This window comes from Cricetulus griseus, assembly GCF_003668045.3.
Source record: "Cricetulus griseus strain 17A/GY chromosome 1 unlocalized genomic scaffold, alternate assembly CriGri-PICRH-1.0 chr1_0, whole genome shotgun sequence".
NCBI classification, from domain to species: domain Eukaryota; kingdom Metazoa; phylum Chordata; class Mammalia; order Rodentia; family Cricetidae; genus Cricetulus; species Cricetulus griseus.
Window position 1 is genome coordinate 161,952,393 of NW_023276806.1, and position 26,381 is coordinate 161,978,773.

General features: G+C 37.0%; 1 protein-coding gene across 4 annotated transcripts in view; it reads left to right on the forward strand.

Moving 5' to 3' along the window:
• The window catches only part of LOC100758601 (early endosome antigen 1), a 90,915-nt gene extending 65,375 nt beyond the window's left edge, over positions 1–25,540 (forward strand). For all 4 annotated transcript variants that reach the window (XM_027394125.2, XM_035450476.1, XM_035450477.1 and 1 more), the window contains 15 exons: positions 162–362; positions 2,001–2,114; positions 3,040–3,195; positions 5,113–5,252; positions 7,244–7,574; positions 7,734–7,835; positions 8,673–8,867; positions 10,065–10,247; positions 16,047–16,232; positions 17,004–17,135; positions 18,372–18,557; positions 19,365–19,603; positions 20,041–20,161; positions 20,977–21,075; positions 22,066–25,540. In XM_027394125.2, the coding sequence (XP_027249926.1) occupies positions 162–362; positions 2,001–2,114; positions 3,040–3,195; positions 5,113–5,252; positions 7,244–7,574; positions 7,734–7,835; positions 8,673–8,867; positions 10,065–10,247; positions 16,047–16,232; positions 17,004–17,135; positions 18,372–18,557; positions 19,365–19,603; positions 20,041–20,161; positions 20,977–21,075; positions 22,066–22,188 (2,508 nt within the window). In that variant the 3' untranslated portion in view covers positions 22,189–25,540. The remainder of the gene's footprint in view (positions 1–161; positions 363–2,000; positions 2,115–3,039; positions 3,196–5,112; positions 5,253–7,243; positions 7,575–7,733; positions 7,836–8,672; positions 8,868–10,064; positions 10,248–16,046; positions 16,233–17,003; positions 17,136–18,371; positions 18,558–19,364; positions 19,604–20,040; positions 20,162–20,976; positions 21,076–22,065) is intronic.
• The last annotated feature ends 841 nt before the right edge of the window (positions 25,541–26,381 follow it).

Genomic DNA, 26,381 nt, shown 5'->3' on the forward strand with positions numbered 1-26,381 from the left:
ATATTAGATTGACTTGTTAATAAAGATATGGATATTTTTACTGGAAAAAGCTTGAAATTACCTATTATAGAACAGTTCAGTATTCTGATGCGTAAATTTGAGTTTCTTCATTTTTTCTGTGGTTTGCAAACTTTGTAATTAGACTCTTTCATGTGTAATAGCTGATTCAACTAATGGAGAAGCTGAAGAATCAGTCTGAAAGCCATAAACAAGCAGAGGAGAATTTGCATGACCAGGTACAGGAACAGAAGGCACATCTTCGAGCTGCACAAGACCGTGTTCTTTCCCTAGAAACCAGCATCAATGAACTAAGCAGTCAGTTAAATGAAAGCAAGGAGAAGGTCTCTCAGCTTGACGTACAGGTAATGCATTGTTTAATTTGTGTGTGTGCATAGAACATCAATTGTAGACCATACGTGGTATACATTCTTTTCTCTTTACCTGTCAGTGGAAAATGAGTATACAAATTAAATTATATAGTTTCTTGAGGTTTCCTGTGTCCAGAGGTATTTTTGTTCCTTCTCCCTATGCAAAGGTGATTTCTGTAATGTAACTTTTGATTCCCACTTCCAAGGTACTTCCCAGTAGGATGGTCAGCACAGTGTGAAGGTAAATTAGCACATTCAGTGTCCCAGTCTGCTCTTAGTGCCTTACTGTTGTAAGGGCTTTAATGCATGAGCTGCAGCAGTGCAGGTTGCAGCAGTGGCAGGGTCTCTGATCTCCATGCATTTAAAGGGACTGGAGATGGGCTGGGTTTTTTGTTTGTTTTGCCATTAGACCCCTCTGAGATAGAGTGGTGGTATTAATCAGTTCCCTCAGGTCTTCACATATTACATGACTTTAGAAAATCTGTCACATCTATTTTGAAACATTTCATGAATTTTAAGTTCTTCACAAAGATGAACTGCTATATGTAAATGAAGCTGATTTACAGAAAAATAAGTTCTTCACACTCTGGAACTTGTTTGCCAGTGAATGTTTACTTCCTGTTCTTGAAGTGTAGATTTCTTTAGTTTTCACTTTGAACTCAAGATAGAGATATACCTGATCAAACATCATTTCTGTGAAGAGTAACAATTGAGTTACTGAGAAATAATTATTTGGAGAAGATTTTCCTTTCTGCTTGAAATTATGGTTATTGTGTATATTTTAAATTTTTTATGTTCACTCATCCTCTCTTGACTTAGTTAAATGAGTATCATTTTAACTCTTCTAAAATATGTTAATTTCAAATGTATTTATATTTTTTCTACTTTTTGCTTTTCTTAATAGAGGTGAATTGTGCTAAAGTTATTTCACTACTTATAAATGTCACTTTTGATAAAGAAGGCACAACTTTCAGCTCATTTGACTGTTTCAAAACTTATTGAGGAAAGCCTGAGGTTTTAAATGTGTGATTTCTTGGCTTTCAATGAGAATCAAAAATGAAACTCTTTATATGAGAAGTTACCTGGAAAGAGTGAATTTTAAACATACTTCTGGTTTGTTTTATTGTTTGGGCTCCATACTGAAGTCCTTGATCTTAAGAGCCATCATTTTCTATGGCATAGTTGAGTTTATTGTGGTACTGGTAAAATTTGACATTTCTTTCTGGTCTCCCCAGGAAAGTAAAGTATACAGTTTATTTGCCTTTTTAAGATACGGTCTAAGCACGTAGCATGGACTGGAACTCACAGTCCTTTTGCCTTTGCCTCTTACCTGTTGGGTTCTCAGACCTGTATCCCCAGTCCTGGAACCATTTTTTTTTTTCCACAAAGGGGCACACCAGCATGTGTTGGTATCACAGAGGAACAGCTCTTATTGTTATCTAACCATTATCCTCTCCCTTACCTACTTCTATTTGGGAGATTTTCACATATGTATTTTTCAGTGTCTCAGCTATTACTTTTCTACTATAGAACCTAATTTTTTAATAGTTTTGTGACAAAACTAATGTGTCTTAAGGAAGGGAAAGACAACAGTTAAATATGGAGTTCAGTAATTTGTAAATTGTGTTTCAGATTAAAGCCAAAACTGAATTGTTACTATCAGCAGAAGCAGCAAAAACTGCTCAAAGAGCTGATCTTCAAAATCATTTGGACACAGCTCAAAACGCACTACAAGATAAACAGCAGGTAGGGGATCTGGTACTGTCACAGTATAGCATCCTGTTTTGTAGTTAAATTAATTACTAATTTGTTAAAATGGTGACTGGCTTTCTATAATCTTGTGATAGGCTTTCAAACCCTCTTTTTCAGACTTTTTAGAACCAATTGAGTGGATACTACAGGAGCCAGAGAGATCTTTTATTTTTTTATTTTTTATTTTTTTTAGATAACTAGTGTTCAGGTGTGGATGGGTTTCCTAATATTGTATTGGGTATCCTAGGTAGCCTAGGCCATAGTAAGAGATGAAATATTACTTTCAAGTGTGGGATTGTTGCCTTTTCACATAAGGAACCACTGGTTGGGGAAGTGAGGTAGACCGACAGCCTTCTTTTTTTTTGGTTTTTCGAGACAGGGTTTATCTATGTAGTTTTGACCCCTGTCCTGGAACTCACTCTGTAGACCAGGTTGGCCTCCAGCCTCCAACTCTTCTTCCCGAGTGCTGGGATTTTTTTTTTTTTTTTTTTTTTTTTTTTTTTGGTTTTTCAAGACAGGGTTTCTCTGTGTAGCTTTGGAGCCTATCCTGGCACTCGCTCTGCAGACCAGGCTGGCCTCGAACTCACAGAGATCCGCCTGCCTCTGCCTCCCGAGTGTTGGGATTAAAGGCGTGCACCACCAACGCCCTGCGATGGCAGGCTTCTTAATAGAAGCTTCTGCTTTAGGGTCACTGTCAAAGTGCTGGTAGCCTTCCTCCCCTTTGTTAGGGAGGACTTTTAGAATATACTTACTAAAATAATACTGACGCTCTAGGCCCATTTCCTATATTTACCCTTTACTCTAATTCAATCTTTCTCCTTAGGTAGGAATGTCTTATTATATAAAATTGGAGTTTTCAGTTTCACTGTGACTGAATATTGGGGTGCTACAACTTTTCTTCAAATGTGTTTTCCTGCAGGAGTTAAATAAGGTCACTGTGCAGCTGGACCAGGTCACCGCAAAGTTACAGGAGAAGCAGGAACACTGCAGTCAGCTGGAGAGCCATCTAAAAGAGTACAGGGAGAAGAACCTCTCTTTAGAACAGAAAGCTGAAGCATTAGAAGGCCAAATTAGGGTTTGTATAAGACAGTTGAATTTGTTGTATTTCCTACTCAGCAACTATGGAATCTGATGACCTTCCCAGAGTCAAAGACTTAAGTGACAAAGAAAGGTGAAGTGGTATAAAACTTCAACAGTTACTTTATCAGTTACTCTTGAATTCCATCTTTATTTTCCATTCCTTCATTGATGGGTGACTTTGATAAATAGCAATTAACATAGTGCCAGTTTTATTGTAAAGTGTAAACTATTTTCAGGAGACACCAAACATTATAATTCTGATGGTCTAAAATCTCTTCTCCCCTTTGATTTTCCATTTCCCTATGTCTTATTCCAATACAATATCATGTATGGTGACATTTTTTTTCTTTTTAAAACTTTATACGCCCTTTGGATTTTGCTCCTAATTTAGTAATGCATTTAAACCATTATAAGCTGAACCTTACCTTAAGATAATTCTAAGTGAGGTGTTGATTTACTAAAAAGATGAGATAATTAGACTTATCAGAGGAAAATTTGACTTTAGAATTATCAGCACTTAACGAAAATATCCTTAGGTTTCCTGTTACCTGCACTTCCATAATCAGTTGAAGCATGATGTATGATTACAGGATTATGAGGTGACTGTTTTACATGGACAATATAACATGAGAGAATGACTGCAGCTCTACAGCTCTGTTTTTGGTTTTCTTTTTAATGCTAACAGTAGTCATAATGCTAAATTAGATATGGTTGCAAAGACTAGGTAGGCAAAAACGGGTTACAGAAAAGTGAGCAGAGAGAACTCTTATTTGGGAACCTTTCTAAAATAGTTGTAATTATAACAAGAATTTCTGGGGCACTGTCACATGACACATGATTTTAGATAACACCTTATACTGCACATTTCAAAAGGCTAGAAAAATGATTTTTGAAAGTTTTCAGCATCGAGAAAAGGAAAATGAAGAGATATGTGTAACTCGGTTTAAGCATGACATTATTAGGTACCCCACTGGCACGTATAATGTCTATGTTTTGTGTTTCATTTAAGAAAATAGTTAAATGGGGGCTGGGGAAATGGTTGAGTCAGTGAAGTCCTGCCATGTAACCTGAGCTTGGAGACATGGCATCTGTGTAACATGCCAGGCATGGCAGAAAGGGCCTGTGAAGCTTATGCTGGGACTTACTGCTTGGCCAGCCTAGCTGCATCTGAAAGCTTCTAGTTTAATGATAGACGCTGTCTCAGAAAGTAGGATGGAGAGTTAAAAAGCCACCTAGTTTTGACATGTGTCTTCCACATGCACACACTCCCCAAAGGTACACACATGAACATACACACGTAAATACATACCAAAAGATAATAGAAAGCATGTTTCCTCCATTTAAACCTATGTGTAGTACTTTGATTTTATAAATTTGAAAAATCCAACTCATAATATTATGCATAATATGAGTCTGATGCGCTACAAAAAGCAGTGACAAAATCTAAACTAAGACACTAAGCAAAGTCAAGAATTTTAGGTGCTGTATGTTTAAGGTCAGTGGATGTCAGTTCAAGGACTACACCACAAATTTGTTCATTTGTACGTTAAGCATCTTGCTATTCATAGTTGTTAACTGCATATGCACAGGTAATATATTTTAAGTGGGTACAGAAATGACCAGTTACTTAGTTTTTTTTTCAAACTCGAATTACTAAACTTTTGCTTTTAGAATAAATATTTATGTATAAGTTGATTCTCATAATTAATTTTGAAAATAACTGCTGACTTATATAAAGTACCTAGTCTAGATTCTCTGACAGATTCTAAGCAGAACAACTTCCTCATTTGGTAGTGGTGTCAGAAAGGGTTTCTGTAAATGTAGTTATTTTGTCAATAACAATTTGAATGTTATAATTTAGTAATAGTTTAGATATTGTCAAATTCAAGTGGATGCTGTACTTTACCCACAGAAACTAGAAGCTGATGCTCTAGAAGTTAAAGTAAGCAAGGAGCAGGCTTTGCAGAGTCTACAGAAGCAGAGGCAGCTGAACATAGACCTCGAGCTTAGAACCACAGAACTGAGTAAACAGCTTGAAGAGGAGAAGGAAATGTAAGCTGACTGTCCACTTTATACCCTGTGGTTCTCTGTGTGTGCACCGTTCTTAGAGACTCCACAGTGTGGCTCTCTCTGTGTGTGTGTGTGTGTGTGTGTGTGTGTGTGTGTGTGTGTGTGTGTGCTGCTTTATATACTACTCATGTTAATGTCAATGAAAAATAACACTATTGTTACTTAAAATTAATATCATTTTCCATCATTCACTTAGTTCAATAAAATTTGGTTTAGTCACTTTTCAGCAGTAATATGGTAGCTGTTTCTCTTGAGCATTCATTTCCAGCTGTTCACCAGTTTGAAATAGTTAACATAAAAATTTTTAAATACTGGAATGTGTATATGTGTCACTTAAGAACAGTCATGTTTCTGATCTGTGATACTATACTAAATACAGAAAGTGTTTTACTCATTAGGAATTTGTCTTTTCAACTTTGTCGTGAATTTTTAACTTTGATATTATTGAGTACTTAATTTGCTTTCTCTTGCTGTGATGAAACACTAAAGAATTTGGAGAGGAAAAGGTTTATTACATCTTACGGGTTAGAGTACATCATCAAAGGAAGCCAGGACTAGAGATGAAGGCAGGAACCTGGAGGCAAGAACTGAAGCAGGAGCCATGGAAGGGAGCTGCTTACTGGCTTGCTCATCCTATTTTCTCACACTCAGGACCACCCACCCAGGGCTAACACTGCCCACAGTGGGCTAAGCCTTCACGCATCAGTCAAAGAAGTGCACCATAGGCAGACCTACCCACTAGTCTCTGTGTAGCTTTGGAGACGATCCTGGCACTCGCTCTGGAGAGTTGACAGTCAGTTGACAGTCAGTCCATCGATCAGTCAATCAGGCAATCAATAAGCCACATACATTGAGTGAAGGAAAACTCCAGAATTAGTGTACATTCTTCAAGTTGGATTTTCACTTCCTCATTGATGTAGCTTATTCATAAAAGTCTGCATTGCCTGGTGTTGGTGGCGCACGCCTTTAATCCCAGCACTCGGGAGGCAGAGGCAGGCGGATCTCTGTGAGTTCGAGGCCAGCCTGGTCTGCAGAGCAAGTGCCAGGATAGGCTCCAAAGCTACACAGAGAAACTCTGTCTCGAAAAACCAAAAAAAAAAAAAAAAAAAAAAAAAAAAAAAAAAAAAAAAAAAAAAAAAATCTGCATTAAAGGATCAATGATAGTGAATCACTTTTTTTTTAAAGATTTTATTTATTTATTTATTTATTTATTATGTAAACAGTTATCTGCATGCATGCTTGCACACCAGAAGAAGGCACCAGATCTCATTATAGATGGTTGTGAGCCACCATATGGTTGCTGGGAATTGAACTCAGGTCCTCTGGAAGAGCAGACAGTGCCCTTAACCTCTGAGCCATCTCTCCAGCCCATGAATCACTTTTTAATCTAATGTATTTGAAGTTAGATAAACCATTTGTCTTTATTTTTTGAAGAAAAATTATTCCTTTAAAAATATCTTACTATATTATGTTAAATGATTTGAGATTCAGATTCTTCAACATAAAATATTTTATATCTTTAAGAGAAGACACATAGTTTCATGTGTGCCTAGGGAATAACACACTGACTAGGTTCTTTAGGGGCCTGGAAAACCTTTGCTAGTTGTAGACTGTCTAGGATTTATTATCTGAATTTCTCAGATGACAGAATGTGGTGGATAGGACTGGATTAAGTTAGAAAGTGAAAATAACTTGGCCCTTGCTAAGGAAATCATGTTCATCTGATGAGATATTTTAAGGCAATTTTAAGGCAATATTAAAATTTTGTTAGTGATAAGTAGAACACAAATAACAATTTTAAAATAAATATATAAACCATTATATTTTAGAGAATTAAGCATTTCCTTGATTTCCCAGTTCTTTAAATTATTTCTTCTGGGATATATAAAAAATTCAAGACTTGGTAATCACATATAAATATTTTTGAATGGTAAATTTTCCATTAATTTTAAAAATTCTTTTTTAATATCTAGAGTGTCAAGTACAAAATTGGATCTGCAGAATAAATCTGAAGCCCTTGAAAATATTACACAAGCTCTTACCAAGAAAGAGGAAGAAAAAATTATCTTGAAGCAAGAATTTGAAAAGTTAAGTCAAGATGCAGAGAGGCAGCACAAGGAGCTGAATGACAGAATCCAAGTGACAGCCACAGACCTGAAAACAGTAGAGGCGCAGAAAGAAGCTCTAATGACGGAGCTTTCAACAACAAAAGAAAAATTGTCACAAGTTTCTGATTCTCTAAAGAACTCCAAAAGAGAATTTGAGAAAGAGAATCAAAAAGGAAAAGCTGCTATATTAGATTTGGTTAGTTGTTTACATTTACTTAGGTAGAAGTCATTCCCTTATTAAAATGCCCAACTGGTATGTGTTGGGGGGGTTGTTTATTTCCTTCTACTTCTTTCTAAACTGATGAACCACTTATAAGTTACTACAGACATTTTCTGTGTAATGTTCCTTTATTAGGAAAAAGTTTGTAAAGAACTAAAGCATCAGCTCCAAGTACAGACAGAAAGTACGCTCAAAGAGCAGAATGAACTGAAGAAGTCACTTGAAAAAGAGAAAGAGGTATGGGTTTCTTTTCCATAAATATGTGAAGTATAACAGGCCTTTGTATTTTCTAGTTGTTTTCATCCTGATATGGAATCAAGGGAATGTTTTATTTCTCTAAAACATAATAGCTGATATATTTAAACTCATTTAAAATGTAAAGGCCAAGTAAAGGAAGAAAAGGAGAAAATAGAATCAACTAACCATGAAAACTTTAATTAGATAGGGTTAAAAAATGTTATAGTTGATAAAATAATAGCTTCTTAAACATGACTTATTTCATAGATGGCCCTAATTTTCTTTTTTATTGCTGTGAACAAACACTGAGCAAACACAGAGTTGGGAAAGATTCATTTGGCTTACATATCCCCATCAGAGCAATCCTAGAGGGAAGTCAAGGCAGGAACTCAAGCAGAGACTGTGGAGAAAGGTTCTTTCCTAGTTTGTTCCCCAAAGTTTGGTCAGCTAGCTTTTCGTATACCAAGGACTACCTGTCCAGTGGTGGTAGCACCCACCGTGGACTGGGCCCACTCACATCAATCCTCAATCAGGAAGATGCCACAGGCTTGCCCACAGGGCAGTCTGTACTCAGTTCCTCCTCTGCAGCTCTTCTTCCCAGACAACTCCAGCTTAGCTCAAGTTGACAAGAACTAAGTACCACACAGACAAACATAGTATCTGATAATGACAATATTGTGACAGAGATATTTCTGGACTGCTTGCTACACAGTTTTCATATCATTGTCTATGAATTAAGTTGCATTTAGAAGGTGACCAACAGGTTCAGTAATATCTGACAAAAGTAGCGTGTTACTTGTAGCAGAGAGTCAGAAAATGTGTTTCCATTTCTTTTAGACTTCTCAACAGTTGAAGGAGGAACTCAGTTCACTCAAGGCAGAAGTCACAAGGGCTCAAGATACATTAAAACAAAAGGAAAAGGAAGAGCAACAGCTCCAGGGCAACATAAATCAGCTAAAGCAGTTGACTGAGCAGAGGAAAAAGCAAATTGAAGCACTTCAAGGAGAAGTAAAAAATGCTCTTTCACAAAAGGTATTGATAAAAATTGTTGACTTTTTATAGAAAAAAAATAGAAGTTAAGATAATATTAAAATGAGAGCTTTATAAGTTTTACTTTGTTGTGATTGATTTTTGAGATGGATTTATAGATCTCCTAAATACTGTTAAAGATAAGTTTGTGTCTTAATTAGGGTTTCTATTGCTGTGAAGAGACACTATGGCCAAGCAACTCTTATAAAGGAAAACATTTAATTGGGGTGTCTTACAGTTCAGAGGTTCAGTCCATTATCATCATGGTGGAGCATGGTAGCATGCAGGCAGACATGGTGCTAGAGAAGGAGCTGAGAGGCCTTTATCTTGATCCACAGACAACAGAAAGTGAACTGTCTTACTAGGTATAGCTTGAGCAAAGGAGACCTCAAAGCCCACTCCCACAGTGACACTTCCTTCTGCAATGCCACACCTGCTCCAACAAGGCCACATCTCCTAATAGTGCCATTCTCTCTGGGGGCCATTTTCTTTCAAACCACCACAGTTGGTTTTAGAATAGTTTGAACTTATGTGACATTTTCATTTTCTGTCTTGTTATTAATAATGATGACTTACAGAAGTTCCAAGAATTCCTCTTGAGTTTTCAAGAGTAGAAACCACATGCTCGGTTCATGGCTCAGTAATGGCTTTTTAATTTCTTTTATGCAGAAATTCTTCTTGGTTCAGCCTCAAAATGTCATGCAAGAAATCTAGCACTGTGCCTTCGTCACACCATTGTTGTTACTGGTCCCTGAGATCCAGTACCCACTATATACTAGTGGAAGGTCTCTCATTTCCTTTGGTTGCTTTTGCATTTTAAATTGGGAATAGCTGGTTTTGTAATTGTTTGACATTATAAATTTAAGTACGTCACTCTTTATTAAAATACAACTTTAGGACATAAATGTAGTTTAGTTGGTTTCCTGAAATTTTAGTTTTCATACAACCAAACTTTTGTTTTATATTTGACTGGCTTTCCTTTCTCTCTCTCTCTCCATTTTTTATTTAAATTAGAAACAAGATTATTTTACATGTCAATCCCAGTTCCCTCTGCCTCCCTTCCTCCCCTGCTCCCTCCCCCCCAGCTAATACCCTACCTATTCCACACTCTTTCAGCTCCCCAGGGAGGGTGAGGCCTTTCATAGAGGTTGACTGGCTTTTCATTTACATTCTCCTTTAAACAACTACTGCATGTTTCAGACAGAGCTGGAGAATAAACTGCAGCAGCAGTTATCTCAAGCAGCCCAGGAATGTGCAGCAGAGAGAGAAAAACTGTCAACGTTACAAAGCACCTATGACAAATGCCAGGCAAGCCTGAAACAGCTTCAGTCTGACCTCTACGGCAAAGAGTCTGAACTTGTAGCCACAAGACAAGACCTCAAGGTATGGGGAGACTGTGGTGTGAAGAAGCCCAGCAGACTGTCTGTAGATGCCCATTAAACACTTCCCTTGTCTAATGGGCAAGGGAAGTTGATATTTGTGAAGTATTATATTTTTCTGTTAAATTATTTATTACTTTGATGTTCTCTTTTAGAACTTAGATTGTTTTGACAAGTCATGGTATACATAAATAAAAATATAAAGAGAAATTCATTTTAAAATGAGTTATAGTGAAATATTTTGGGCATATGTTATTACACTACTAGCTTTTCTAAGGATTTTGAAGCCTTTATTTTAAAATAACTTCAAAGATTGGCTTGTTATTAAACCAGTTATGAAAAATGCAAGTGGTTTTACTGTTTTCAAGGAAAACTGGATTTTAGTGTTATGTATTTGTCAACTTACTAAGCTTACAGGAATGTCTAATGATTATAATTAGGCCAGCTAAATATAGCCTTAATTAATAATACTATATGGTTAAATAAAGGATCTCATTTATTAAAATGAAGGGTGTAAATTAAAAGGTAAGCAAGTTTTATACAACAGTGGCATATTACTTCCCTAAAGAAAGCTAATAGTGTGCTCTTGCACACATATGGCACTCAGCCAACACCCCTGCCTCTCTCCTTAGTCCCTGTCTCTGTTCTATCCCTGTCTCGAGTCCTTTTTGTTTTCTGTCATGATAAAATATGCTCATTCCTATATTTGGGGGTTTTGTGTAAAGTGCATTACTGTAAATTTTTGTTGAGAATCACCAAACATTATATAGTTTATATTTTATTCATGGGCTCCTGTGGGGATGTATTTATGAGGAAAGCTAGGCCATTTAGACATGTGAGCAGGTCCTGAACTATAGGTAGAATTTGGAAATTCAGTCTTGACAAGGCTCATCTAGTGCTACAGAGGAAATGAGCAGAGAAAATTGGGAATGATGGTTTATGTTTGGAATTTAGGTTTTAAAAGTAGGATTTAGGTGGGTGGTACTGCACCCTTTTAATCTTAGCACCCAGGAGGCAGAAGCAAGGAATCTGAGAGTTTGAGGCCAGCCTGGTCTACAGAGCTAGAGAAACAGACAGAGCCAGAGAAACCCTGTCTCAAAAAAAAAAAAAAAAAATTAGGATTCAAGTTGTAAAATATATTAAATGCTTAGCAAAAAAAAAAAAAAAAAAAAAAAAAAAAAGAATTTTAGCCGGGCATTGGTGGTGCATGCCTTTAAGCCCAGCACTTGGGAGGCAGAGGCAGGCAGATCTTTGTGAGTTCAAGACCAGCCTGGTCTACAAGAGCTAGTTCCAGGACAGACTCCAAAGCAACAGAGAAACCCTGTCTCGAAAAAACAAAAAAAAAAAAAAAAAAAAGGATTTTATATTTGGGTCTTAAAAAGAGAAAGAGTCAAGCAGAGGGGAAAATGAAAAACATGCTGTTTTAAGGAACCTGACCTGGAACAATTTTAAAGATGCTTGGATCACTTAGTAGGGAACTCAGTTAAGAATTTTCTCTCCTCCAGAGAGTCTGGTGCCTTCTTCATGCTTCTTGCATGCTTGTGATGCCCATTAACTTGTGTAAGCACACACACACACACACACACACACACACACAAGACTAGGATTAGAGTTAAGAGAATGGAAGGGATAAAGGGCAGAGCTCATAGCAGGCCCAGTGGAGGGCAAGGGATCAGCCAGAAGGACTTGACACAGAAAAGAAAAATTAAGAAAAAATTTTCACAGTGATAGTGGAGGAAGGGGGGAAAAGGAGGTTGGTTAACTCTCCAGCCCCACAAGAAAAGGCAAAGGTGCTGGAGAGATGGCTCAGTGGTTAAGAATATGTACTGTTTTTCCAGAGGATCTGAGTTCGATTCCCAGCACACCCACATTGACAGCTCACATGCCTGTCACTCCAGTTCTAGGGAATCTGATGCTTTCTCTGACCTCTGTGGGCACTGCACATATTTGATGCATACACATACATATAGACAAACATACATATACATGAAAAATAAAAATAAATCTCTCAAGAAAGAAAAACTAGAACTGATCATCGTTTATTTTACAACATGTTGAAAAACTTGTGGGGAAATTTGGGTTTAATATAAAGGCTCCTTTTGCAGGTGAGACAGATCCAGTGTTGCAGCAGAACAGACCCATGGTTGGGGCTGCTTGTTTTACTCACAGCCTCTTCTTTTACCACCATTTTTAAAGAAAAAATTCCTAAGGAAGCACAAGTATTTGTAGACCAAGAAGAGAGATGTTGTTGGCCATTACTGTCCTTTTGCTTCCATGAGCTGATGTCACATATAAGAGAAGGAGAACAATGAGAATATTCTATAACAGGACACTTAACTGTGGGAAGGTATCCTGTTGTACCTGGTGTCAGTGTATACATCAGGCTGACAGTGTACTCAGACAGCAGTAGGGTTGAATAAGCCTGGCCTGATCTGTGTTGTTAGCCCCATCTGCTGGATCACTTAGGAAATACTTTGCTCATTGGGTATTTCTGTTGTCTACAATCTGTGTGTGCTATTTGTCTAGAAAGAATAGAAATAGGATTCACTTATAAATTTATGTCCAGGTAAAGTGAAAATTTTAGGGCTATACATTATTAAACCTAACTCTTCTCATCCCAGTACTTTCTCTTATGCCATTTTATCAGATATCAGAAAAAGTAAAAACTGACACTGTAAAGGTTTTATTTGAAAAAAGTGTGAAAAAGCTTGCTTAATAAACAATGGAAACTACAAAGGACTATATTTTTCCCCTACTGGAACTCTGTCAGGGTTGGTAGTTGATATACTCAGTGATTTGCCTATTGCCATGGCTATAGCTAGATTAAAGACAGTTAAAGAACAAAGAAATGAGCCAGGAGGAAGATTCCAAGGGAAGCAGTGCTGAGAAAGTGAGACATGCATGGCAGTGCTCTGTGGGAGCACTGGGTAGAGCAGTAGCCTTTGGCACCTTCAAAAAGACTTCATGACGCAGCCTTTCACCTTGAATTCAAAGAACTGATTAATGGGTTTCATAAGTTTAAGTTTTTAGAGGCTAATGACACTTGGAAGGGTTCGTGGACATTTTGACATTCTCACAGAATTTCATAGGGACACTACTGCTTTGTAGGCTTTAGCAAGCCTGTTGGACCAGAATCTGTTACCCAATTATAGTTGCAGTAGATTTATACAGTAGGCTTTGAAAGTCATTTGTTTATGTCAGTGCTGAGATCAAACTCATGGTCCTGTGCATGTCAGACAAGTAATCTACACAGGAAATTTTATTCCTTTAAAAACTAATCTTCCCTTGATGGCATCTAGGACAGTTACCACATACACGTCTTACTTTATTAGGGTCTCATACTGTTGTTTTCCACCATGTATCTGGTGGTGAACATTTGCCCAACTTCCCTGTTGAGTTCCTGCTTTACATGCTGCTCTTCTGTGTTAAGGACCATTTTATGCAGGTACTCAGTTAATGATCAGCTGTTTTAATATTTAAAAAAAAAACTATGATGACTCTGGGCATTACCTGACAAAGTAAGTCAGAAAAGGTTTAGACTTCTACTGACTATTATTAAAAATTGAGATTTATATCTGAAAAAATTCTGAACTGAGTTACTGGTAAGAAGTAACCTTCCTTTCTCAGAAGCAAGCATAATCTTCAAATTAGATCTTATTTACTTATTTATTCATTTGTTTAGTTATGTATGTTTGAGTCAGCATTTCACAATGTTTTCTAGGCTGCACGAAAACTCATGTGCAATCCTTTTGCCACAGCCTCCCAGGCACTGAGGTTATCGACATCCATGCCCAGCTTCACTTACATGTTGTTAACATATGTGATGTGCAGTCCTAGCCTCCTTTTCAAGAGAAGTGTTTCTCTAGTGAGAACAGGTGCTTCTGTCAGGTCTGGTGAAGTGTTAGCTAGTCCTCACTCCCTACAGATTCCTGGCGAAAGTAGCCCAGGGTGACAGTTCCCCTTTCCTAGGGCCATAGCTACTCCTGAATGTAATCTAACAGGCACTTTAGCTTTCTTCCACCTCAGCTTCTCAAAACATATGAGCCTCAGAGCGGTCAGTAACTCTGATAAAAACTGACCTCGCTCCTGAATGGCTAATTTCCTCATTGTTGTGACAAAAGCAACTTGAAGAAGGGAGGGTTTATTTTAACCCACGGTAGACAACAGTGTCCACCATGATGGGAAGTCCTGGACCTAGGGGCTCAGGCAGCAGGTCTCTTTATGTGTGGAGAGACATGAGTGCTACTGCCCAGACCCTTTCTTTTGCCCTTGTCATTCAGTTCAGGACCCCAACCCACGGAATGTTACTGCCCACATTTAGGGTAAGTCTCTCTGCCTGAATTAACCTAATCTAGAAACCCTTCACAATATACTCAAAGGTTAGTTTCCATAGTGATTCAAAATCTATTAACACGACAAAATTCATGACCACTTGAGACTTGAGGGACTTAGAGCAGTCAGTAACTATGGCATTAACTACATCACTTGTTATACTACTCAGACGGGAAGCTCAGGCATGGGCCCTTGGCTGGTCAGAATATGGCTTTAAATTTAAGGCTAAATTTGTTGATCAGATTGACAACTGTGAAATATCCCCCTATGACAAAACTCTGTCTTGTTTACCAGGTCTGGGAGGGTATCGTAGATCCTGGAAAATGTGTGTGTGGACATATATTGCATTCAACTGTATTTCTTTTCTCTCTCTCTCTCTCTCTCTCTCTCTCTCTCTCTCTCTCTCTCTCTCTCTCTTTCTCTCTCTCTCTCTCTCTCCATCTGTCTGTCTTTCTTTTTTTGGTTTTTTGAGACAAGTTTTCTCTGTGTAACAGTCCTGTGGACCTAGCTCTGTAGATTAGGCTGGCTTCAAACTCACAGAGATCCACCTGCCTCTGCCTCCCAAGTGCTGGGATTAAAGGTGTGAGCCACCACTGCCTGGCTTTCAACTGTATTTCTTTTGAAATTGTTTTCTTTCATGCCTCCAATGGTCTTTTTTCCAACCATATATTTTCTCTGGAATATATTTAATATGGTTGCTACTTACTGATATTCCTTCTTACTACAAGTATTCAGTAATGAGTTTAGATTATTTCTAGGGGTTCCAGAATAAACCTTCAGCTTTGCCTTCCTGCATCTCTCCATTCCCCCTTCTCTCTCTCCCTCCGTCCCTATTTCCCCCCTCTCTCACTCTCTTTCCTCTTCTCTCTTCTTCTCTCTCTCCCTCCCACTCCCTCTCTTCCTTCCACCTTCTCTCCCTTTCTCCCTCTCTCTCTCCCCCTTCGCTCTCCCCTTCTTCCATTATCTCTCCTGATGCAAGGTCTCCCTAAGTGGCTTTACTGGCCTGGAATGTTCTATGTAGACCAAGTTGACATCCAACTCACAGAAAGCCACAATCCTCTGGCTCAAGAATGCTGGGATCAAAGATGTGCAACACCAGGCCCAGCAGCTTTGGTCTTTTAAGATCCTAATGGGGCTTTTTAAAAAGTCCTATTGCCTGGATTATTTCTATATTTATCTAAGTTTAGGTACCTAAATATTCACCCTAATTTACTACTTTGATCTACTATGAAGGTTTGTGACCTGAGAGCGTTAGGCTATTCCACATAGCCCAGGTATGGAGTAGGCTGCTATTGTAGGCTTGTGTAACTACCCACTTCACTGTTCACATGACAGATCTTCTAACAAAGATGTCCACAACATGTCATCCTCATTGACTTGTGATTGTGTGCTGTTTGCTATTATGCCTTTATTAACTGTTATGCTTGTTGAAATCTACTAATCATATTAATTTGAGGTAACTTTTTATAAGTCTGTAGAAGAGAAGCTCTCACTGGCACAAGAAGACTTGATTTCAAACAGAAATCAAATTGGAAACCAAAATAAATCAATTCAAGAACTGCAGTCTGCCAAAGCTACTTTGGAGCAAGACTCTGCAAAGAAAGAGCAGCTGCTAAAGGAGCAGAGTAAAGCGCTGCAGGATGTGCAGAGAGAAAAGGTAACCTCCTCAACTCTAGACTTACGCAAGTCTTGAAGAGCAACTGGTCGACCCCTACCCAACTTGATAGCTCCCAGAGGGTCTGAGAATATGTGAGGGTATGTAGTTGTGGAGGTTCTGTGCTAGGAAGTGCTTCATCTCATCACTCCTTGTGGTCTACCCAGGTTTCTTTCGGCTTTTTGAGGTTTTATAAACATGTTTTTTGCACCATAAATTTTTTGGTATATTTCCAATTGAAAATTTCCCTTGAATTATAAAAATTGTGAGTGTTTTTAGGAGTGGGGATTGTGAAGCAGGGACAATATTCATGATTTATGTCTCAAGTTTAGACCGTTCTGACAGGCAGTATTTAATTGGTGCTTAACTGCAAGGAGTTTAGCTCAAACATAACTTGTTTTAATGTTAACTCTATCCCTAGAAAATGTTTAACTTTTTAAATTATTTTTTATTTATTTATAAACTATAGATTGAGAAATCTACCCAAGAGACCCTTACATAAAAACAGTGATGGTAATAGAAGTTGTAAAAATGAGTAGTATTGCTGTAGTTCATTGTAGCCTTATTCTGCTTAGGTTCCATTCACTTTACAGTTGTTACTGTAACTCTTTCATCTCAGTAGTGACATTATCAAGTTAATAGGAAGGGGAAATGCACATTCTGCTCTAGTTAACGTCAGTAGAGGGTTGCAAGCCAGGTCATAAACAGCAACATTTTAGCATACTGATTTTCAAGAAAATGGATGCTTTAAATTTATTTATAATTTCTCTACAGTCAATGAAGGAAAAAGAACTAGTAAATGAAAAGTCTAAATTGGCAGAGACGGAGGAAATTAAGTGTAGACAAGAAAAAGAAATCATTAAACTCAACGAAGAACTCAAGTCCCACAAACAAGAAAGCATAAAGGTGGGTTAAAATAGCTTTTGCTCTTGTGTATGTTGCACATTTGACTTTACATTTACCTCTAAGTATATTAAATTATAGAGATTGAGAAAGAACCCACTATGTGTTAGACAAATTATTTTATTGTTTTTGGCAAATACTATGGCCAGAGTTCTTTATTGCATGATATCCATATCCTATTGAAACTACTTTTATTCTCTGATTACTGAATAAAGCAAAGCAGCTACAGGATAAGTTTGGATTTGAAATGATGAAGTGGGACACTGATCTGGAAAATTATGTTTATAATTTATAAGCATGTAAGGCTTTATACATTTAAGGGAACCTGTTTTTTCAATTATTTTTCTTCTTTAAAATCCTTTAGTAATCTTATGGTTTTAGCATTTTCCCTTAGAAGTATTACATAGTGTGCCAGTTGTAGAAACTCTCTACCATTTACTTTGTAAAGTGTGATGCAGTTTTGTGAGAAAGCTCGGATGTTCTTTCAGGGACTCTCCTTTAAGTTCTCTTCTTCTAGTATGTGTGTGATTTTGTAACTCATAGAGCATATCTAAATCAGTGCTACTCAGAATGTAATACTATGTTTGATGACTAAATGATGACCTAATAAACACATTAAATGAGTAAACTGAAAGAAAGGTATAGAGATCTTTTTCAGATAATGAAATTAAAACGTATGCATGTAAAGTAACACCCGAATACTAGTGAGCAGTAAGTAAATAATCTTGCACTTTAAATCCTTGGTTTGACATATTGAACTTAAAGACTTGTATCTGGTGTTGTGAAAAGTTGTATACATTTCATCTGTCATTTGACATATTGATTAAAAGTTGTCTTAGTATGCTTCCTGTCATTGTGATGAAACATCATGACCAAAAGCAACTTGGGGAGGAAAGGGTTTATTTCATTTTGTAATCCTAAAGTCACACTCCATTACTGAGGGAAATTAGGGCAGGAAGTTGAGGCAGGAACCTGGTGACAGGAACTGAAGCAGAAGCCATGGAGCAGTGCTGTTTAGCTACTTGCTAACCTGCTTTCTTATAGCATCCAAGGGTGGTACCACAGTCAGCTGGACCCACCCACATCAATCAAGAAAATACCTCCCAGGTTTCCCTTGGGCCATCTGGGTGTGGCGTTTTCTCAATTGAGATTCTTTTCCCCAAATGATTTTAGCTTGTGTTGAGTTAACAGAAACTTAGCCTGTGCGTAGGTATGATTTGTTTCTGGCTTTTTCAACAGGAAGTAGCAAACCTCAAGGATGCCAAACAACTTTTGATTCAGCAGAAATTAGAACTTCAAGGCAAAGTGGACTTGCTGAAGGCAGCTCTGGAGCAGGAGAAGGAAAGTCAGCGCCTGTTACAAGAGCAAGCGAAAAAGGAGGACGAGATGCGGAAGGAGGAGTTTTCTGAGAAGGAAGCGAAGCTGGTCAGTGAACCAACTTCATAGCAGGAAATGTGCTTTAAAGTAGAGCTTTGATTCAGTCCAGAGAGATTCCCTAACTACAGACTATGATTGAAATGGTTGTTATACTAAAATTAGAAAAGACACTAAACTTCTTTAAATAGCTGGTGTAATTGGAAATGTTTTATTCTGTATCACCTTTTAGGTTAGATAGGTGAAAATCCAATTAGATATAATAGTGAAGCAACTTTAGTGTAGAAACAAATAAGCAAACACACAGCTATAGACATGGAGAGGCGCGTGAGTGACACGTTCGTTTGGTCAAAGTGAATGTTGAAAACTGGGAGCAGAAACTTTAGGTTAGAATTACTATGACTGAAGTCTGCTTTTCCTTCCCTGTATTGTGTTAACCTCATAGGAAGCATCTGGCTTTATTGGACTTTATTGGACCAAATCTCACCAGATAACTCTGTCAAATGTCTTAGTCTATCTGGAGGGTTTGTGTTACAGTTTTGGTGGCTTGATGAGACAGAGGATGTGTTGAGGCCGAAGACTGTAGCTTTGTCGACAGGATCTCTGCTTTCTCTTAGCATGTGCATGTTCCCTTGTTCTGGTGGATTGCACTCTCAAATTGTGTCCCTTTGTCTTGTCTGCTGAGAGCCTTGCTGATTCCCATTACTGTATTATGACATTTGAGCAAACCTATTTCAACTACACATATTTGCTGAATCAGGATTTTAATGTATGATGAAATATGATTTATATCTTGGGTATTTTAGTTTCAGTAACTGCTTATGTAATAACTTCCCTCTTACCCCTTTTTCTCCTCAGCATTCTGAAATAAAAGAAAAGGAAGCAGGAATGAAGAAGCATGAAGAAAACGAGGCTAAGCTTACCATGCAGGTCACAACATTAAATGAAAACTTGGGTACTGTGAAAAAGGAGTGGCAGTCTAGTCAACGGAGAGTTAGTGAGCTTGAGAAGCAAACAGATGACTTACGGGGTGAAATTGCTGTCTTAGAAGCAACGGTTCAGAATAATCAAGACGAAAGAAGAGCACTTCTAGAAAGGTGATTGACGTCTGATAAAAATTAGTTTGTACCTGCTGGCTGTGGTGGCTGGTGCACACTTTTAATGCCAGCACTCAGAAGGCAGATGCTGGTGGATTTCTGAGTTGGAGGCCAAACTGGTCTGCAGAGTGAATTCCAGGACAGCCAGAGCTACACAGAGAAACCCTGTCTTGGAAAAATATTTAAATTATTATAAGTAATAGATTGCCATATGCCACATTTTCCCATTAGACAAAGAATGGAGAAAAGTGTGTAACCTCTGCAGGTATGTAAGCAGCCATTACCAAAAATAAAATAAATAAATCAGATTCTAAAAGAAATAGCTGAAATTAATGTATTGTATTTAAAATTACCAAAGTAGTCCGTTACCTCTATTCCAGAAAGGTCCTTAATGGTTTCTTAAATATTGATGATCTCTTTGCAATCTATTCCATAAGATGTCTTAAAGGAGAAGGTGAAATAGAAAAGCTTCAGACCAAAGTTCTAGAGTTGCAAAGGAAGCTGGATAACACAACTGCGGCTGTACAGGAGCTGGGCAGAGAAAACCAGTCCCTGCAGGTAAGACACCTGGTGGTGTGGGCTACTTTCTTCTCCTCCCGTTAGAAAACAGCCTTCAGGGTTGAGAATGTAGCTCAAGTGGTAGAGAATTTGCCTGTCATCTGCAAGGACACGAGTTCAATCTCCAGAACAATATACCACACAGAAAATCAAGAGATTTTTATAGATTTTATGGGTAATTTTTTGAAAGATAAAAAGTTAGCTGTTTCAGATACCTCTCACTTGAGAGTGACATTATTCATGGATTGTCACAGAGAAAGAAATTAGAAAATTCAGGAATACAAATTATTAAGTAGGTTGGTAAGTATCTAAAGAAGTGATCTCAAGCAGCCGTGGTGGTGCAGACCTTTAATCCTAACACTAAGAACGAAGAGGTAGGGAGATCACTTCAAGTTGGAAGTCAGCCTGGACTGTACCATGACCTTGTCTCAAGGAAGAAGAAAAAAAAATAAAAAAAAAACAAAGCAAAAGCAAACAGAAAATAAGATCATTAAGGTTTCTCTCACAATTATAGGAGAAATTGATCGTTGCAATACAATGAATGTGAAATTAACAGAGTTTCAAAATTGCCAGAGTTTTGTCTTTGTCAGTGCCTCCAAAGAATAAGAATTTATTAATTTTACTTTGTCATTCAGATTTATGAATGTAGCTAGTCTGACAAATGGAAATTGAATAAAGTATTTGACTTTTAAAATTTTGTTTCATATGGCATTAAGTTAAAACTTTTTAAATCTCTGGCAACAAATTAGAACTAACCAATTCATCATTCTGTGAAATGTTATATATTTTAATGTGTAAAAACTTTTTAAAAACAGATAAAACACACACAAGCATTGAACAGAAAGTGGGCAGAAGACAACGAAGTGCAGAACTGTATGGCCTGTGGGAAGTGCTTTTCAGTCACAGTGAGACGGGTGAGTCATTTCTTTATAGAGCTACATTTGTAGATGCCTTGTTGTGGGAGATCTGTTTGCTCTGCTCCCAAATCTGTCGATAAATTGAAATTGATTCAGTGGACAGAGTCCACACTTAGCTGATCAGAATAAACCATAGAGCTTTTGGTTCTCCCCTCTCTCAGATGGGGAGAGAGGAACTCAGGGAGGAAGGAGGAGGGGCTTAGGAGTTCTTACGGCCTTTTTGGATCTTGGAAAAGCAGAGAGGGTCGGCTGGGCTCTTCTCCATCACTTTTTGGATCTACTAGGTTCATACCCTACTGACTCCCATGTTTTTATCAATAACAGATTAATTTAGATAACCATTATAATTCCTTTTCTTAGTGACATGTTTTAAACATCAGTTAATGTTTGCTAGTACCTGGTTATCATACATGCTTGAATTTTAGTTTTAAATTTAGCCACTTTTTTCTATTGGTCATTCTCTGTAACAGTTGTTTACTGAAGCAGTGGGTAGATATTAAACCTATGTGTTTCAGTTATGTTTAAGTTCTTCTTTTGTTTTTTGTTTTTTTTTTTGAGACAGGGTTTCTCTGTGTAGCCTTGGTGCATTGTCACTGCCCAGAATGTTTGAGTTCTTTTAAAAGAAGCAAAAGCAGAGAAATTTAATGAAATGTATTATAAATAAACCTGTTATGTTTAAAATCCAAGTGAAGATAGAGTTCCTGAGACTTCTGGTGACTAGGAATAGTTTTTCATTCGATAGGAGTGCTTTAACACTTTAAGAGAAGGGTTTCCCACAGTTCTTTAGGGAATTCTAGCAAAGGCTACCTAAAATGTTACCATAGTGATCGCTCAATTTAAAGTGTTAAATTACATAGGTATAAATTCACATACTGAAATCAGTTAGCACGTTTAAACAGTGTGGTTTGTAAACTGTCACGTCATTTTATAATGCTCTTTCTTGCTATGACTTTTGTGCTTGAAACTGTTTAATTTTTATCTTAACAGCATCACTGCCGACAGTGTGGAAATATCTTCTGCGCTGAGTGTTCAGCCAAAAATGCCTTAACTCCTTCTTCGAAGAAGCCTGTTCGTGTCTGTGATGCATGTTTCAACGATTTGCAAGGATAACGGTTTAACACAATTGCAGAGTACTGTCACACTAACATTAAATGTCTAATAAATTTGATTTGGACTCTGGTTGCATACTAGGCCAAATTGGAATTCGTATATTTTGGAATGTTACCAGTGTCAAGTAAAACTCTTCTATTTTTGTGAGACTTGGGTTCAGTTTTGATTACTTTTCTCCATTTAATCCCTAAAACAGCTTTCATGCCAAGGTCAGAATTAGACAATGAAATGTAAATAATCTTTGGATGGAAAATAGCAATGTATTTTTTTAAATATAATTTAATTATTCACAAATGATGAATACAATTCCTTAGTTTCATCCTCTCAAATAATATGTACAAAATGTATGGGTGGTTGTTACCATTTGTTATGGTTTCTGTTGCACAATAACAGTGATTATTTGTTCTGTTGGTGGAGTCATGCACAGGAGTGTAACACTCTCTGTTGTACAGGTCTGTGACCAATAATGTTGTTATGTTATACACTGATTACTTGAGTGTCCTAAATGCAGTTTATGCTAAAATGATGTGCTAACCATGAAGTCAAGCATGGTTTTTGTTTTGGCAGTATTGATTAAATTCTCAAGTGGATTTGATGAACTCCTATGTAAAACTAAATGGTTTACTTTATGGTACTTCTGGGGTTATATTGCTAAAACTAGAGTTAATTTGTATTTCTTGTCTTATTTTAGACACCCATGCACTGTCTCCTAAAATATTGTATAAAACTTCCCACCCTGAGCTGGAGGGTGAGTAATAGAACTGTGTGGTGGCCTGGTCTTGTTTTTTGCTGGTGGAAAGTCTTCTGAAGTTAGTTCACACTACAGCCTTACTTTGTCCTTCCAGCATCTTCAGGAAGTTTGCTTTCTACATGAATGTTCTGTTCCTTAACAGGCTCAGTCTTCGTTAGTGTAGCTCAGCTTCACTGTAATCATGCTTGCAGTTTAGCCTTTTTAAAGATAGGAACCAATACTGCTATTGTCCTGTCTGTGAAGACAATATAAAGTGGTAAGAAAATATTAAAATTCTACTTTACATTTTTTGTAATCAATAGGAAAGAATACTTGGAGAGGTGGGAAATTGACTTCATGTTAACTGGGAAATCTTTTAACTTTGCAAAATTAGTGCAGTAGAATTACACTACAGATCAAGAATAGAGTATGTATAGCCCCAGAACTCCTAAATTATGAAGAAAATGGAAACCCGGTTGCTAATGGGACTGAGCTTTAACTTCATAGTTCTGCAAACTGGAGATGGGGAGAGCATCTGAAGACTGACCTTACTGCATACTAGTTGTTAAGTTACCTTTCTGAAGAAATATAAAGTTACACATTCAATCAGTGCAGTCATTTCATAACAATAGCAGAGAAAGGTAAGAGCTAGTACTTTATTTACAAAAAAGAATTTTTCATACACACTTGCGGGATTTTCATGTTTAGGACATGCTTACAACTTATATAAACAACAGGAGACTGACATGTATTTTTAATTACTAAACAAAGTTAATTACTAAGGAGACTAAATCCCAGGACTTGGATAAATATATATCCTTGAGCCTATGTAATGAAGTGATACAGTGGCTCTTTATTAAAAATAACAGTTGGATAATATAAACTGCTATTTATGCATTTTATGTAATTGTAAATCCTTTCAAATAGTCCTCCACTTCTGGCTTTTTGCATATAAGTACTTTGAGTATGTTAAAAATGCAAGTATGCATAGCACTGCTTCATGAAAATTCTGGGTTAGAATGTTTGTTCATTTCATCTTTTAATTGAAGACTGCCCTTTGTTCACCTCCACGTCACAAAAAAATGGGGAGTGGCAACACATAAAACAATTGTGCTTTTAGGTAGTTTTCTTGTTTTTCCACAACTAAGCTTATGTCATAGGTCCCAAAGAGTTTCCCTACTACATGCTACTATACTGACGACACAAAGGAAGCCAGATGACTTTTTGTTCTTAACTATTCGTATTTAGTATGCATTAGAAACAAAAATTTAACATTCTTTCTCATTTAAATAAAAAGTCCTCTTCTGAGTTCCTTTTTGACTGTATATTTCAGATGTTTGCTAGTAGTGTTGTATTGTCAGTGGGTTAGAGCTGACATATACAGAGTCCCAGGTCTTGGCTGTAATGCAAAATGTATTGTCATCAGGTGTTAGTTAGCAAGCTTCAAAGCCCAGCACAGGAATGTGAGTTAAAATCAAGTTGTGCTGTGCTTGTGTACAATAATCTGTATGTACAGAATTGTTATAATAGAAAGCAGGCAGAGCTGCTGATACAGGAAGTATTCCTTTTGAAGAAAGAGAAGAAGGAAACACAAAAACCTCAGTGCAGTGTACAAATAAATATTTTGTTCAACTACCTCTTAAAGTGGAATTAGCTAGTGTAATAGTTTCCTTATGGTAATATTAAAAAGCAAACTGCCAAATTTATGTTCCCATCCCTCTTAAAAGGTCTTTCTGATTATTTTTTATAGTTTTGAGTTCTTTATGGCTACTTTTTTACTCTTGCATTTGCATAAGATGTTTAGCCTAAAGTGGAAGGCAAATGACAGTTGTATATTTTGATATTTGTGACCTGTTTAACTCTAGCAGTTTTTTTAAATGCACTTTGGCTATGAACACCAGGGATAACTTATCTATAAGATTTAAATGTGCCATCAATTTAATATTGCCAGACATAAGCTTGGTGAATGATCTTCTATAATTAGTATATGCCACACATTGCTGTCTTAATTGCCCTTTGCCTGAATTTTAATGGTCAAATTGTTATTGTTGCACATGTGAATAATGTGTATAAACTTGCTGAATTTATGTAAAATTGTATAAAATAGAATTGAAAAACCACTGTGTTGTTTCTGTGAGAAGTAACGAGCTTCCTGTAACATGGTCTAGCCACAGGTCTGATATTCTGTTTCTCTGCATTGGATCATATACCCATAGCCTTTGTATATACTTTTGCATGAGTATTTCCTCCTTCAGTTTGGGGTTCGTTATTTTATTGTGTTTACTACTTGTGATCATGTAGGTGTGCCTTATTTTCTGAAAGAGTTTAGCTCAGTAAATACTGTAATTTCCAATCCCAGTGACTAGAAAGTTACTGATTGTAACTGGTATGTTACAAGACAGCATTTAAATCTGGGTAAAGAATAATGGAAGGATCCTTATTGAATTGCCACTTGTGTTTTTTAACACGTTAAAGATGATATTAAAGACCATTTCTTTCTAGTAGGTGTTATCCTATGACTATGATTGTTTTGCTTGCTTTAAAAGAGGACATGCTGTTAGCTGGTTTTTTTGTTTTTTGTTTTTTAATAAATTCACCAAATACTAGGACTTTGCACTTGGATACAGAGAGTGGCCATGTTTTAATGTTTTCTAACTTTAGATACTAATTAAGTTCCCAATCTCAACAGAATTCATTAATGTCATTTTGGTTGAGAAGTTCCCTCTTTATCCTTCAGACTAAGTTTGTGGAGAATTAACAAAGCCAAAAAGAAATACTAAAAAATATATTTGATTCCCTCCTTTCATTCTGTATATACATTTAATTACCATCTAGACAATTAAAGATACTTTTGTGAGGATCCAATACCCAATTGTTTTTTGTTACCTTTTTTTCTGTATCCTACTGTTCCAGAATGAATTATTTCCCTATTTAATTCAAGTGTTCATTAAGCTCCAAGCAATTGAATATGCACATGCTTAAGCATGTCATATGTTAGATGTTATTTTGTGTGCTGTATAGTATTGATGTTTCTATGTGGCCTGTTCTTGAGCTATTTTTTATCTTTTCTCCTAACTTTGAAGCTAACGTTCCCCTCAATGATATTCACAGAAAAAACATGCCTGTAAATATGTGGTTTCTGGGCTAAAGTAATCCTGAAAGTTACCTCATCTACTTTTATTGCTGCAACTCCGTGAAGAGTGAACATCAAACTAACTTCCTAAAGCCAACTTATATAGCCAGAAATTTCCTCATAAATCTTACCTTGAAAAAGTTTCTTTAGCCTTTTGGACATAATTACTTTCAGTTCCATCCAGATGCCGTCTCTAGAATCTTACTAGATGTGTATTCTCCTCTTTGCTTCTACTCCCCTCATTCATTTTTTTTTCTGTTTAATTTTTAAAACTAGCATGAAATGAATGAGTTTAATTATGGTGTTTTCATACAAACACGTCCTTATACT